The 13,329-nt window shown below is 43.7% G+C and overlaps 1 protein-coding gene across 1 annotated transcript in view; it reads right to left on the minus strand.

Annotated features, from left to right (window-relative positions):
• Positions 1 to 10,999, minus strand: part of LOC109480412 (arachidonate 8S-lipoxygenase-like) — a 31,727-nt gene extending 20,728 nt beyond the window's left edge. The window contains exons 1-2 of the mRNA XM_019782602.1: positions 10,967 to 10,999; positions 876 to 1,051 (exon numbers count right to left, since the gene is read on the minus strand). Coding sequence (XP_019638161.1) covers positions 876 to 1,051; positions 10,967 to 10,984 — 194 coding nt within the window. The 5' untranslated portion in view covers positions 10,985 to 10,999. The remainder of the gene's footprint in view (positions 1 to 875; positions 1,052 to 10,966) is intronic.
• Positions 11,000 to 13,329: the final 2,330 nt, after the last annotated feature.

Raw genomic sequence — 13,329 nt, forward strand, 5'->3', positions numbered from 1 at the left:
TCTACTCTCTCTCTCTCTCTCTCTCTCTCTCTCTCTCTCTCTCTCTCTCTCTCTACATATATATCGCTAAACCTTCTTTCTTAAAAAATGTAAAAAAAGATCTAAAAAAATAATCCGTGGCGTTCAAAAAGAGAAATAATCACTTCTAGACCCACGCTTTTGGGCAAAGGTCACCATTCCCGCAGGCGCAGAAGGCCCAGCCTGATTGAGTGTAGCGAAACCAACTGAAAACAGTCTTTTTCTTGGTATGTGTGGATAAATGCTGGCATTTTCCAGCTGGAGAGTTATTTAAATTTCTATTAAGTTGATAAAACTGGCTTTTAGTGTTGTTTTGGCTGCTTGATAGAGTTCTAAAACTAATCCCATCTTCTTCTCTTTTGGTGGTCTTAAAGGGGGTCAGAGGTCATGCTGCCAATGTTTGCATTTGCCGTGCTATGTATCGCTGGTCAAAAAGTGAAATTTGTGGACTAAATTGACAATTTGGAAGTTGGACTACCCTGTCAATATGTGTTTGCAGAACACTCACGTAGGTGATTGTTGACAGCTCGGTTCTTAGATGTTTTCTATATATTCCAATAGGAGCTAGAATTAGTGGGCTGTCCGCTTTTGCCACTTTACAAAATTTCATTTCAAGCTCCATCATAGCCTTTCGTATCATTTTTCATGGTAAATGATACGAAAGGCTATGATGGAGCTTGAAATGAATTTTTTTAAATGGCAAAAGCGTGGGTCTAGAAGTGATTATTTCTCTCTTTGCAGATAATTTTTTGAGATCTTTTTTTACTTTTTTAGTAAAATGCTCTAGCGACTGCAGAGGGTTGTTTTTCAACTGTCGTAGTTTTTTCCTTGTATGAAGGGGGCATTTTGCTTCTTACTTTTCCTCTTTCCCTCTTCGGTGATGTTTCCCCGGTATGTTTAGGTCGTCAGATTCCCCACCGTTGGAGCCAACAAGTTTGATAGACACCTTCTCGGTAGTGCCAGCTTTTTGGTAGTTTCCCGTCTTCAACCTGATGAGAACATCCATGGGCCCTTGTAGCTGTCCAGCCATTGCCTGGAAACAAAAAGTTAGAATATGTTGTAGAAGATATGTACATATATGTACAAAAATGAGCATCCAGAAAACAGACAACCGTTATGACCAGGCTTTAGACTGAGTTACCTAAGCCACCCTTTTTGTAGAAACATCTTTGACCTTAGATGCATTCTTGGCGTTTTGAGAGGTAGCTTGCCTCCTTCTCACCTGTTCTATCAGTTTTCCGGTATTCATCATATTGTTGGGTACTCGATCAATCATTTTAATGTTCAGTATGATTCGGTAGCACGAGTTTGCAAAGGAATCGATTTTGTTTTCTATATCCTTCGTGATTAGGCCATGTTGATTTGATTATATGGATGACATCCACGCACGCTTGAAAATTTGGCCGTTTAAAAGAAAAGTTTTCAACCATACTGTAAATCGTACAAACAGTTGAAAAATGTGTAGATTTATACCATAAGTTTCAAACATATTGGAAAACGATTCCAATATGATAGAATGCCAAAATCAAACAAAAAGGACGAAAATGTAAAAGAAATGTATTTGAAGAGATTATTCGCCATACCATAGTCTGTGTCATCTGTTCAATCTTCATGCATACGTTGATTTCATAAAGAAAGCACCTTTTTTGGCCAAACGTTTTTATTCGCATGGTCGCTTCAGTTTTGGGGATCCCAGAGGACGTCATCCATATAATCAAATCAACATGGCCTTACCTATACATCACACTCATGGTTAAGTATAGCTTAACATGCACGTGACAAAGGCATCTCAAGTGAATTTTCTTATATTTTAGTTAGCTTCGCCAATAATGTTATGTTTTCAGCAGCGTTTGTCCTTTTGCATACTTGTGAACAGCATATATAAATCAAGAATGTATGAATAGAATCTAATGGTATTTGGCATGTGGATAGGGTGTTCCCAAATTATCCGGTTATCCAAGTTATCCGGATCCAGTGTGCAGGGGTCTGGAAGAAAGACTTAGGAAAGACTCTAAGACATAGGGAAGAGAAGATTGATGGCCACTTACACCACAGGTAGCCTTCTACATGTAACCACCATTGGCCAGCAGGGGCGAATCATGAGCTAAATTCAGCTCAGCATCAGGAGTTAATTTGCATAATTAATGAGGAAAGACCCGGAGACCTAGTATTACAGCCAAATCATCTGGAATTTGGTATGGGTATGCTTTATATATCTACCAACAACAGTTCATTATAATGTTTGGCATACTCTTCCTTAAAGCTTGTATGATTTGGGACATTTTGACTGTTTTCATAAGAATGGCAGACAGAGCAAGCGCCAGGCATGCAGCTTTCCTCTATTCTTCTTGCTGATTGGCTGTTGGAATGTAATCGGGTTAACTGCATTAACACCTGCACCTGGTCATACCATATTAACAGTATGAGCTACATACAAGTGTTTTGATAGGTATGTCAAACTTTCTTGCTCCAGCATTGGAATAAGGGGCATAAACGCTTTTTTAGTTATATGATACTTCGTATCAGTTATACCAATGTAAAGCACTGTCGACTAAAAGACTAAACGGGACCTACACCAAAATACTTAGGATTGATTGTCAAAACGTTACCAAAGATACCAAATAGTGTACTGTATGAAAGTATACCACCAGTGAGTGAAAAAAACGAAGGTTGAGGTTCATCGGACACTGCTACAGAAGTGAGAATGAAATCATACAGCAGTTATTACTGTGGGAACCCACTAATGGAAAAAGAAGTCGAGGTCGTCCAGCAAGAAACTACATTAACCAATTAATGGACAACACCCAGCTCGACAGGAAAAAAAATGATGGTAGAAATGAAGGATAGGAAGAGATGGAGAGCAGCCATTGGAACCGAGAGAGCCTCGACCCAGTGATTGAGTAACCGAAAGCATTGTAACACGTTTTCCCTTGTGTTTCTCCTGCTTTCCCTGCCATGTCGTAAAATGGGTTCAATTTTGGGGCCAAATGACCTGACATTTGCAGAAGGCTTTGGAAGATTCCATTCTTACATGGAGGTATAGACTGTTAGAGAACACTTCACATTTTGGACAGGGATAATTCAAGAACTATTTGAGTGGGAGGGGACAGACCCATTTTTGGTACGGGGGTATGAGGTGAAGCCATCTGCTGCATTTGCTCCAAAGCAAATGTCGGCCTTTCTGGTTGGAGTTACTTTTCCAAAATAACAGAAGAATTTACAAGTAAAAGTAGTGTACAGCTTGCTCTACTGTTCGTTGAGATAACAGTCCTCTAATCCAACAGGACAAAATGCACCTTATCTACAGTTTCATCTCATCTGCTGGTGGGAGGGTTTAACCAATCAAGACAGAAGTGTAAATTGCTTCCTGCCGCTCCATTGCTGGGGCCTACGCTCAAACAGTGAGCGTTCAAATCACGCCTATTATATATCCAGTTGAACCCCTGCACACTGGATATTTTTGTGCCAAGTGTGCTATGGGTCTGGCATCCAGGCTACCCCACTGGGAAATCTGGAAATGATTAGATTTTGGTCCCCCTTTTCTTGGTTTTGCAGCAGAACTTCCGGTTTTGATGTCTCATGATCTAGACATGTTGGGTCACGAACTTGTGCTCGGGAAGACGTGTCATTAGTTTAGTCCCCCGGCAGCTTGTCCTGCATGCAAGAGCGTTTGTTAAAAAATCTTCGAAGAATGATAATTTAAGAACCGGTCGACGGATTATGACTTTTGGTATGTAGGTAGCGGAATTGGTGCTTGGTATGACTAAATGACAATTATGGAAATCAGGATTTAATTTGCATAATTAATGAGAAAAATCTATAAATCTGCTTCGTTCGATAATAGGACTATGGGGCATTTGTGACATATATAATGTAGAACGAGAAGATAATTGGCAGGCATTGATTACGTAAATGAGCACCCAATTTGCCTTATCAATGGGACACTGTTAGTCTCTCTCCTTCGCAGACTTCGTTTTTTTTGTGTGAGCGACGCAAGTTATGCAGCAGAGGGACGGTTATGCGACCGAGGGAGGGAACGGTTTCGCGAAAGTAGGCAAGGACATTGTCATAATGGTAACTCCTGCGAATTTCATACTTCATACCGCATCTGGAAGTAAATGAAGGTGAACACCATTTAACATAATTTATTCAAGTAATGATGACCTTACTTGCATACTTTATGAGGAGATGTTAGCATTCTTTGCCAAGATAAGACTGTAATTGGGTGGAGAATATGATTAACTGATATGATTCATGTAAATGTGACTCTTATTTGCGAAATCTAAGAGTAATCAATGTATAATTCTCCACTGGAAAGGTTAACATCATTTGGTGAAGGTATATAGACTACTGACATGGGAGGCCACATTTGCGGTCACATCATTACTTCTGCCCGACATCATGTCTAACCTGTTTGTACAACACTTAGGTGAGTCTGTATTGAACTATGAACTTTCACATATCTGATATGGGATGGTGCAACATTTCAGCCCGATAAACAGTGTACATTTTACACAGATTTAAAGCCCAGGCCTTAGTCTGATAGCCTGGTTGCCATCCTCCGTAGTTTTCGCCCGCTCCCTAATGTCGCTGGCTAGCATGGAGTCTGGCGGCTGGTCATGACACCCTACCGCATCCTACTCTCCAAGCAGAGGTTGAATGGGAAGATTGTGACCTTTTTCTATTCCCCCTTTTTTTTCTGACAGCCGGCCCATCCATCGGTGGCCGGTTTGATACTGTCGGCCGGCTGGATACTGTCCGCGTGTTGGATACTATCTTTTTTGGCCACCAAAAGATCTGCTTGGAGATTACTGCCAGCAAGCTTTGTGGAAAATAAACCAGTCTACTTCTACCCCTACATATATAGACAACATGTCTCTACTAGGCTATACACGCCATTGATTGTAGACAGCGCTTGATAGAGTAGCCATACATTTCTGCTTTGATGGTTGTTCGTTTGCCGAAGTTGAGAAACCGGTTAGGTAGCCTACTGGTGCTGAAGTCCCGCCCTGATGTAATCACGTGCCCTGGTCTAATTCTCTTATTGGAGAAGTTACTAATTTGATTGACACACATTGCAACATGAGCCCTCCCAGACACTGACACAGAATAGTGCGCACTTTCCAGAAGTGCGAATCCATAATCTTCTGAAATTTCTGGAGGCTAGACACTATAGTTAGGCAACCCGTAAACAGTTGGTCACAAGACGGCTACGCAGCAATAAAACAAAACACTTCTTAATCGACTTCCGGCTTGATGACTTTACTTAGTTTACCGTTAAATTTTATGGCTAAGGCTCAACCAGTTGAAAAGACGGGAAAATCTACTGAGGCGGTTTTGTTAATGGATCCGCACAGCGAAGTGGAAATTTGGGCGAAGAAAAGTAAAGTACCCTTTGACATCAGAATAAATCGAAACGCTACCTGCCCTTTCGTCCACTTAAAAAATTTGTGTGGACAATTTGTGACACTTTTTGATACCCCATTTTACCACCCTTCTCTCCTAAATGTAACATCCCAGGTTTACACAATGAACGTAGAGGTTACATTCGTTGTAATCTGTCGTGAGATTTTTTTCTTGGCTGTAACAGAACCAGCAGCCGACAAGGATTTAAGACCACATTTTCGGTAACAAGGCTGCTGATTATTTAGCGACACATGCACGACTATCCCAAGAATAAACCCAGTGTGTCCCACGATCGTACGACGTACGTGGCACATTGATTATTCATGTGTACCTGACACGTGGCACTTACACAACCGTCCGGGCTGACAACATTTGGACCGCGATATTTTGCGTTTAAAATTCCATGTCCGATTGCTGGTTTCCTTACCACTTTGTCTACGACATGCACTGGGTCGTTAAAAGTTGTGCTCACGTTCAAAAGTGACGATAATGCCCATGTTACCAATTGGTAGCGAGGCTACCGTATACGCCCCCCAATTTGCTGGGAGTGTTGCACGTGCGCCCAGGCCCATTAGCGACCACCGTTGGCTTCCGTACGAAGCAAATGCACAAGATTTTTGTGCAACCAGGTTTGTGCAACCAGGGGCGAACCCACCATACCAGCCAGGGACGTACCAGCCTGGGACCCGCCAGGGTCGCCCCTGCACCCCGCCAGGGACCCAATAGCTGCCCGGCCGGAATGCAAGACCCGGTCGGCACCCTATTGCATCCCGCACGGGTCAATACGGGAGACTGACCGGGCACCGGACGGGTAAAGGAACATTTAATTGTGATCCTGACAGCCCGCGCACGCTCGGCTTCATGACGCCGGCCGGCGTGTACATCGAGAACATGCCGAGCAGGCCCCGTTTCAAATGTGAGTCCAGCTTAATGAGCTAGCCCTCAGATAAGAATAAGATCTATATTAACGTAGCCGATCGGACGTCAATCGAGCTAACGTCGCCGTTCGAACGTACGTCTGAACGGCTTACCTAATATGTACACACCTTTCCTACAAGAGCGCTCCCTAAAAAAAAATCAGTTCGCTCGTTCAAAATCTGAACAAATATGCAGATTCCAGACGTTACATATGTCTGCAAGTCCAGACCCCGTGCTACTTCGTAGCCAGCGACATAAGGGAGCAGGTGAAAACTACGGAGGATTGCACCCAGGCTATTAACCTGAAGGAATAAAAATCGAATCTAGTTATAAAGTAGCAGTTTTTAATTCTTGTGTTAGGCTGTGGATAAATTTGTAACATATGCAGTCAATGGTGTCAAGCTGTACAATTCAGCCCTTGCGCTGCCAGCAACCTTTGTAGAAAATAAACCAGTCTACTTCTACCCCTACATATATAGACAACATGTCTCTACTAGGCTATACATGCCATTGATTGTAGACAGCGCTTGATAGAGTAGCCATACATTTCTGCTTTGATGGTTGTTCGTTTGCCGAAGTTGAGAAACCGGTTAGGTAGCCTACTGGTGCTGAAGTCCCGCCCTGATGTAATCACGTGCCCTGGTCTAATTCTCTTATTGGAGAAGTTACTAATTTGATTGACACACATTGCAACATGAGCCCTCCCAGACACTGACACAGAATAGTGCGCACTTTCCAGAAGTGCGAATCCGTAATCTTCAGCTGAAATTTCTTCGAGGGCTAGACCCTATAGTTGGGCAGCCCGTAAACAGTTGGCCACAAGACGGCTACGCAGCAATTCTTAATCGTCTTCCGGCTTGATGACTTTACTCAGTTTACCGGTAAATTTTATGGCTAGGGCTCAACCAGTTGAAAAGACGAGAAAACTACTGAGGCGGTTTTGTTAATGGATCCGCACAGCGAAGTGCAAATTTGGGCGAAGAAAAGTAAAATACCCTTTGACATCAGAATAAATCAAAACGCCACCTGCCCTTTCGTCCACTTAGAAAAATTGTGTGGACAATTTGTGACACTTTCTGATGCCCCATTTTGGCCACCTTTCTCTCCTAAATGTAACATCCCAGGTTTACACAATGTACGTAGAGGTTACATTCGTTGTAATCTGTCGTGCGATTTTCTTGGCGTAAATTTTCAATTCAAGCAGGCTATAACAGAACCAGCAGCTGACAAGGATTTAAGACCACATTTTCGGTAGCAAGACTGCTGATTATTTAGCGACACATGCACGACTATCCCAAGAATGAAGCCAGTGTGTCCCACGATCGTACGACGTGCGTGGCACATTGATTATACATGTGCACGTGACACGTGGCACTTACACAACAGTCTGGGCTGACAACATTTGGACGGCGATATTTTGCGTTTAAAATTCCATGTCCGATTTTTGTTGTCCTTACCACTTTGTCAACGGTGTTAGTGGTTACACGTTCAGTACATCTGCTCACATTAAAAAGCGACGATAATGCCCATATTACCGAGCCTAGCCGTATACGCCCCCCGATGGTGCTGGGAGAGATGCACGTGCGCCCAGGCACATTAGCGACCAGCCCGTCGGCTTCCATACGTACTAGTAGCAAATGCACAAGGTGTTTGTGTATTTCTTTGTTGCGACGGTGTACACCTTAAAATCATTTGCCATATTTGGGGCAATTCGGTGAGTCAAACAATATCAAGTATAAAATCCGAAACATTTTGTGATCATGGAAGCTACAAGGCAACAGGATTTAATTCATTCAGCATAAAGATTCATATCATTATATACAGTCTTACCTGACTTTGTTCTTGCTAGAGTGGAGATCAAGATGCTCACTGTGAATTCGAAGCTGATTTGGGTTGAGAGTAGTACCCAAAGTGTCCGTGATTCTGGTGTGGACCCTCCTGCTGCTGCCGCCGCCCAGAGAGTGCGGGGCTCCGGCCCAAGCTAGACTTTTTCAACTCTTTGAGATGCCTCAATTATCTGGGTAAACCTGAAGCTGATTGGAAGATCAAAGACGCACCTACAACCGACGTCGATAGTTGCCTAGCAATAATGGTATGACATCAGCGTTATGAATAATTAAGTAGTCCCGAAGATGAGACTATCCGACAAGGTGCGGCATGATACACTCAAATATTTCGAATGGTTCTGACGAAAGCTTCTTTCTTATGTAAATTAGCAAAAAAGCGCCACGCTGTGGCTTGCGGACTGTTCATGACCAGAGGGCTCGCTAAATGTTCATCTCGCATGAGTGATAAACTGAGAAGGTTAAGGGTTCAGATATGTCAAATCACTGCACGTAAAAGGGCCCAACCCACTTGTCGACCCCAAGAAGTAGGGTGACCCGGTGTGCTTAGGCTAAAGCGAGCCACAATGCTCAAGCCTAAGCACACCGAGAGCGTTTAAAAGTACAAGTATATTAGGCTGTGTTGCCGTGATCTGAGTTATGACTAGGCACATCGCCAGAAAACTATGTCTGCTCTAATATTGTCACAACCTGCCAAAATGTGGACGAAGACACAGACAGTAATATGTACCAGACACACCCAGTTTTTTGGCAACTTGTCAAACAAGAGTTTGGAGACCTCTGTGAAATACTAGTCCCGTAAATTTGCTTCTTTCCTATCTTAGGTACAGCATCCATTACATTTCAACAGTTTAGATACCACATCTCAGGATCCTTCTGCATACCCATTGATGACAGTCATCGGGTTCTACAGCGTCAAGAAATTGACGCCCTGTATGCAAGAGTTTCGGGAGGAAGCGCTGCTATACCTACCAACAATGTGGTACACAGCTAAGTGTTCTGAAACGTACAAATATACGCTTATATCTCAAGTTATCAGATTAAAATTTTGTGGAAAATACACAGTCTTGGGTCAAGTCAAGTCACGTCAAGTCAGTCTGAAGCTTATTGGAGAAGTTACTAATTTAATTGACACACATTGCAACTTGAGCCCTCCCAGACACTGACACAGAATAGTGCGCACTTTCCAGAAGTGCGAATCCATAATCTCCTGAAATTTCTTCGGAGGCTAGACACTATTGTAAGGCAGCCCGTAAACAGTTGGTCACAAGACGGCTACGCAGCAATAAAACAAAACACTTCTTAATCAACTTCCGGCTTGATGACTTTACTTAGTTTACCGTTAAATTTTATGGCTAAGGCTCAACCAGTTGAAAAGACGGGAAAAACTACTGAGGCGGTTTTGTTAATGGATCCGCACAGCGAAGTGGAAATTTGGGCGAAGAAAAGTAAAGTACCCTTTGACATCAGAATAAATCGAAACGCTACCTGCCCTTTCGTCCACTTAAAAAATTTGTGTGGACAATTTGTGACACTTTTTGATACCCCATTTTACCACCCTTCTCTCCTAAATGTAACATCCCAGGTTTACACAATGAACGTAGAGGTTACGATTTTTTTTCTTGGCGTTAATTTTAAAGCACGCTGTAACAGAACCAGCAGCCGACAAGGATTTAAGACCACATTTTCGGTAACAAGACTGCTGATTATTTAGTGACATATGCACGACTATCCCAAAAATGAACCCAGTGTGTCCCACGATCGTACGACGTACGTGGCACATTGATTATTCATGTGTACCTGACACGTGGCACTTACACAACCGTCCGGGCTGACAACATTTGGACCGCGATATTTTGCGCTTAAAATTCCATGTCCGATTGCTGGTTATCTTACCACTTTGTCTACGACATGCACTGGGTCGCTAAAAGTTTTGCTCACGTTCAAAAGTGACGATAATGCTCATGTTACCAATTGGTAGCGAGGCTACCGTATACGCCCCCCAGTTTGCTGGGAGTGTTGCACGTGCGCCCAGGCCAAAGCGACCACCGTTGGCTTCAGTACGAAGCAAATGCACAAGATTTTTGTGCAACCAGGTTTGTGCAACCAGGGGCGAACCCACCATACCAGCCAGGGACGTACCAGCCTGGGACCCGCCAGGGTCGCCCCTGCACCCCGCCAGGGACCCAACAGCTGCCCGGCCGGAAAGAAAGACCCGGTCGGCACCCTACTGCATCCCGCACGGGTGGCACTTACACAACCGTCCGGGCTGACAACATTTGGACGGCGATATTTTGCGCTTAAAATTCCATGCCCGATTGCTGGTTTCCTTACCACTTTGTCTACGACATGCACTGGGTCGTTAAAAGTTGTGCTCACGTTCAAAAGTGACGATAATGCCCATGTTACCAATTGGTAGCGAGGCTACCGTATACGCCCCCCAATTTGCTGGGAGTGTTGCACGTGCGCCCAGGCCCACTAGCGACCACAGTTGGGTGCCGTACGTAGCAAATGCACAAGGTGTTTCTGCATTTGCTTGCTATGATCGTACATGAGTGTTTGTTTGTTTGTTTGTTTGTTTGTTTGTTTGTTTGTTTGTTTGTTTTTACGATGTGCACATTGATAGCATTTGCTAATATAGCTCACCATCATTGGGGTATTTCGGTGAGTGAAACAATATCAAGTATGAAGTCTGAAACATTTTGTGATCATGAAAGCTACAAAGCAACAGGATTTCATTCATTCAGGATGAATATTCATATCATTATATACAGTCTTACCTGTCTTTGCTGTTGCATGTTGTGTTGTGTTGTGTTGTGGATACCAAGATGCACACTGTAAATTCGAAGCTGATTCGGGACGAGAGTAGCCCTCAAAGTGTCGGTGATTCTGGTGTGGACCCTCCTGCTGCTACCGCCGCCCAGAGAGTGCGGGGCTCCGGCCAAACGTAGACCCAAGGCCCAAGCTAGACTTTTTCAACTCTTGGAGATGCCTGAATTATCTGGGTAAACCTGAAGCTGATTGGACGATCAAAGACGCACCTACAACCGACGTCGATAGTTGCCTAGCAACAACGGTGTGACATCAGCGTTATGAATAATTAAGCAGTCCTGAAGATGAGACTATCCGAAAACGTGCGGCATGATACACCCAAATATTTCGAATGGTTCTGACGAAAGCTTCTTTCTTATGTAAATTGGCAAAAAAGCGCCACGCTGTGGATTACGAACTATTCATGACCAGAGGGCTCGCTAAATGCTCATCTCGCATGAGTGATAAACTGAGAAGGTTAAGGGTTCAGATATGTCAAACCACTGCACGTAAAAGCACCGAACCAACTTATCCTCTAAAGTAGGGGTGACCCGGTGTGCTTAGGCTTAAACGAACCACATTGCCCTATCAGCTACCCAAAAACGGGATGCTTTGTACATGTCTTCAGTCTGAGACCGAACACTTAACGTTCCCATTTTATCAAATACGCAGGATGTGCTTGTAGCGACTCGTCTGACCATCAACACAGTCTGTATCGAGAGAGTTTAAAAGTACAAGTACACCGTATATTAGGTTGCCGTGATCTGAGTTGTGACTAGGCATATCACCAGTAAACTACTTAGTATATCTGTTCTAATATTTTCACAACCTTCCAAAATGTGGACGAAGACACAGACAGTAATATGTACCAGACACACCCAGTTTTTTGGCAACTTGTCAAACAAGAGTTTGGAGACCTCTGTGAAATACTAGTCCCGTAAATTTGCTTCTTTCCTATCTTAGGTACAGCATCCATTACATTTCAACAGTTTAGATACCACATCTCAGGATCCTTCTGCATACCCATTGATGACAGTCATCGGGTTCTACAGCGTCAAGAAATTGACGCCCTGTATGCAAGAGTTTCGGGAGGAAGCGCTGCTATACCTACCAACAATGTGGTACACAGTTCTAAGTGTTCTGAAACGTACAGATATACGCTTATATCTCAAGTTATCAGATTAAAATTTTGTGGAAAATACACAGTCTTGGGTCAAGTCAAGTCACGTCAAGTCAGTCTGAAGCTCTCTGACTGCTCGACAAATAAAATTCCACAGAGTTTGCGCTTCAGGCAAAAGGCTTCGTATGATTACGTCTACTGAACAACGTTAACACGCAGCCTTTTGTATAGACATAATGATACCCTGCAAAGAATTCGCCTGTTGTTAAGAGTGTGGCGTCGGCAGTGTTATTTATGATCTCTCAACTGTTATGGCATCTGACATTACGATCTAGACTTTGCAAGAAAGTCAGCCTTTTGTGAAAAGTTAATTAGAGTCTAGCCAACAATCATACCTGAGACGTCGTACGCTTTCTGTCTGGACTAAATCCTGTTTGACTATTATGTGATTATTACAGGGTAAAGCCTCGGTCACAACAAGCCGTGCGTACAATTGCGTGCTGTCTACGTGCAAAAACGTGGGAAAATTTTGGGGATCCGTAAGTTATGAGTACCGCCACGGTACGGAATCCAATGGATTTAGGAGCACGCAGACACGCGGTAGCTCGTTAAGTGAATGTAAAACTTTCCGTGCGGGCTGCGGATTCACCCCTCCCCCCGTACGAACCAGTGCGGGCGACGCGCTGTACGTGCCAGTACGTAAGCAACATGTGTGAGTACGTCCTCCACACGGTAAAGTGGCAATCGCACAGAGATCGTACGTTTTAAGCACGTACAACTCACCACTTGCACAACGAACGATGCACGCAACCGCTCACGGCCAGACGCGGCGTGTAGACCACACCCTTACACCTTGCGCAACCGTGCGAGTGACGTGCGTCGACGCCACTCCTTCCCCACGTTTTCAGAAAAACGTAGCAGACGTGGCTTCCCAAAAAACCGCTATCGTCTATCGTCACGAAATATATCTGCAACCACTTCAGCGATCATAAAACACTACCAGACCATACATAAATAATTTCAAAGCGTTTTTTTCATCTTCTAAAAATCCATACGTGTACAAATACTAAAAAGAGATGAAAACTTTGTGTGATTATCCCAGGGCAAAAAGATAGAGGTCGAAACCTGGAACAACCGGTACGCACGACCTTTTGCTGACGTATTTGTGAATTGGCATGTATTTTACATGTTGGACGATCTCACTACTTGTAA

The sequence above is a fragment of the Branchiostoma belcheri genome, unplaced genomic scaffold (assembly GCF_001625305.1).
Source record: "Branchiostoma belcheri isolate BF01 breed outbred unplaced genomic scaffold, Haploidv18h27 scaffold505, whole genome shotgun sequence".
Classification (NCBI taxonomy): Eukaryota; Metazoa; Chordata; class Leptocardii; order Amphioxiformes; family Branchiostomatidae; genus Branchiostoma; species Branchiostoma belcheri.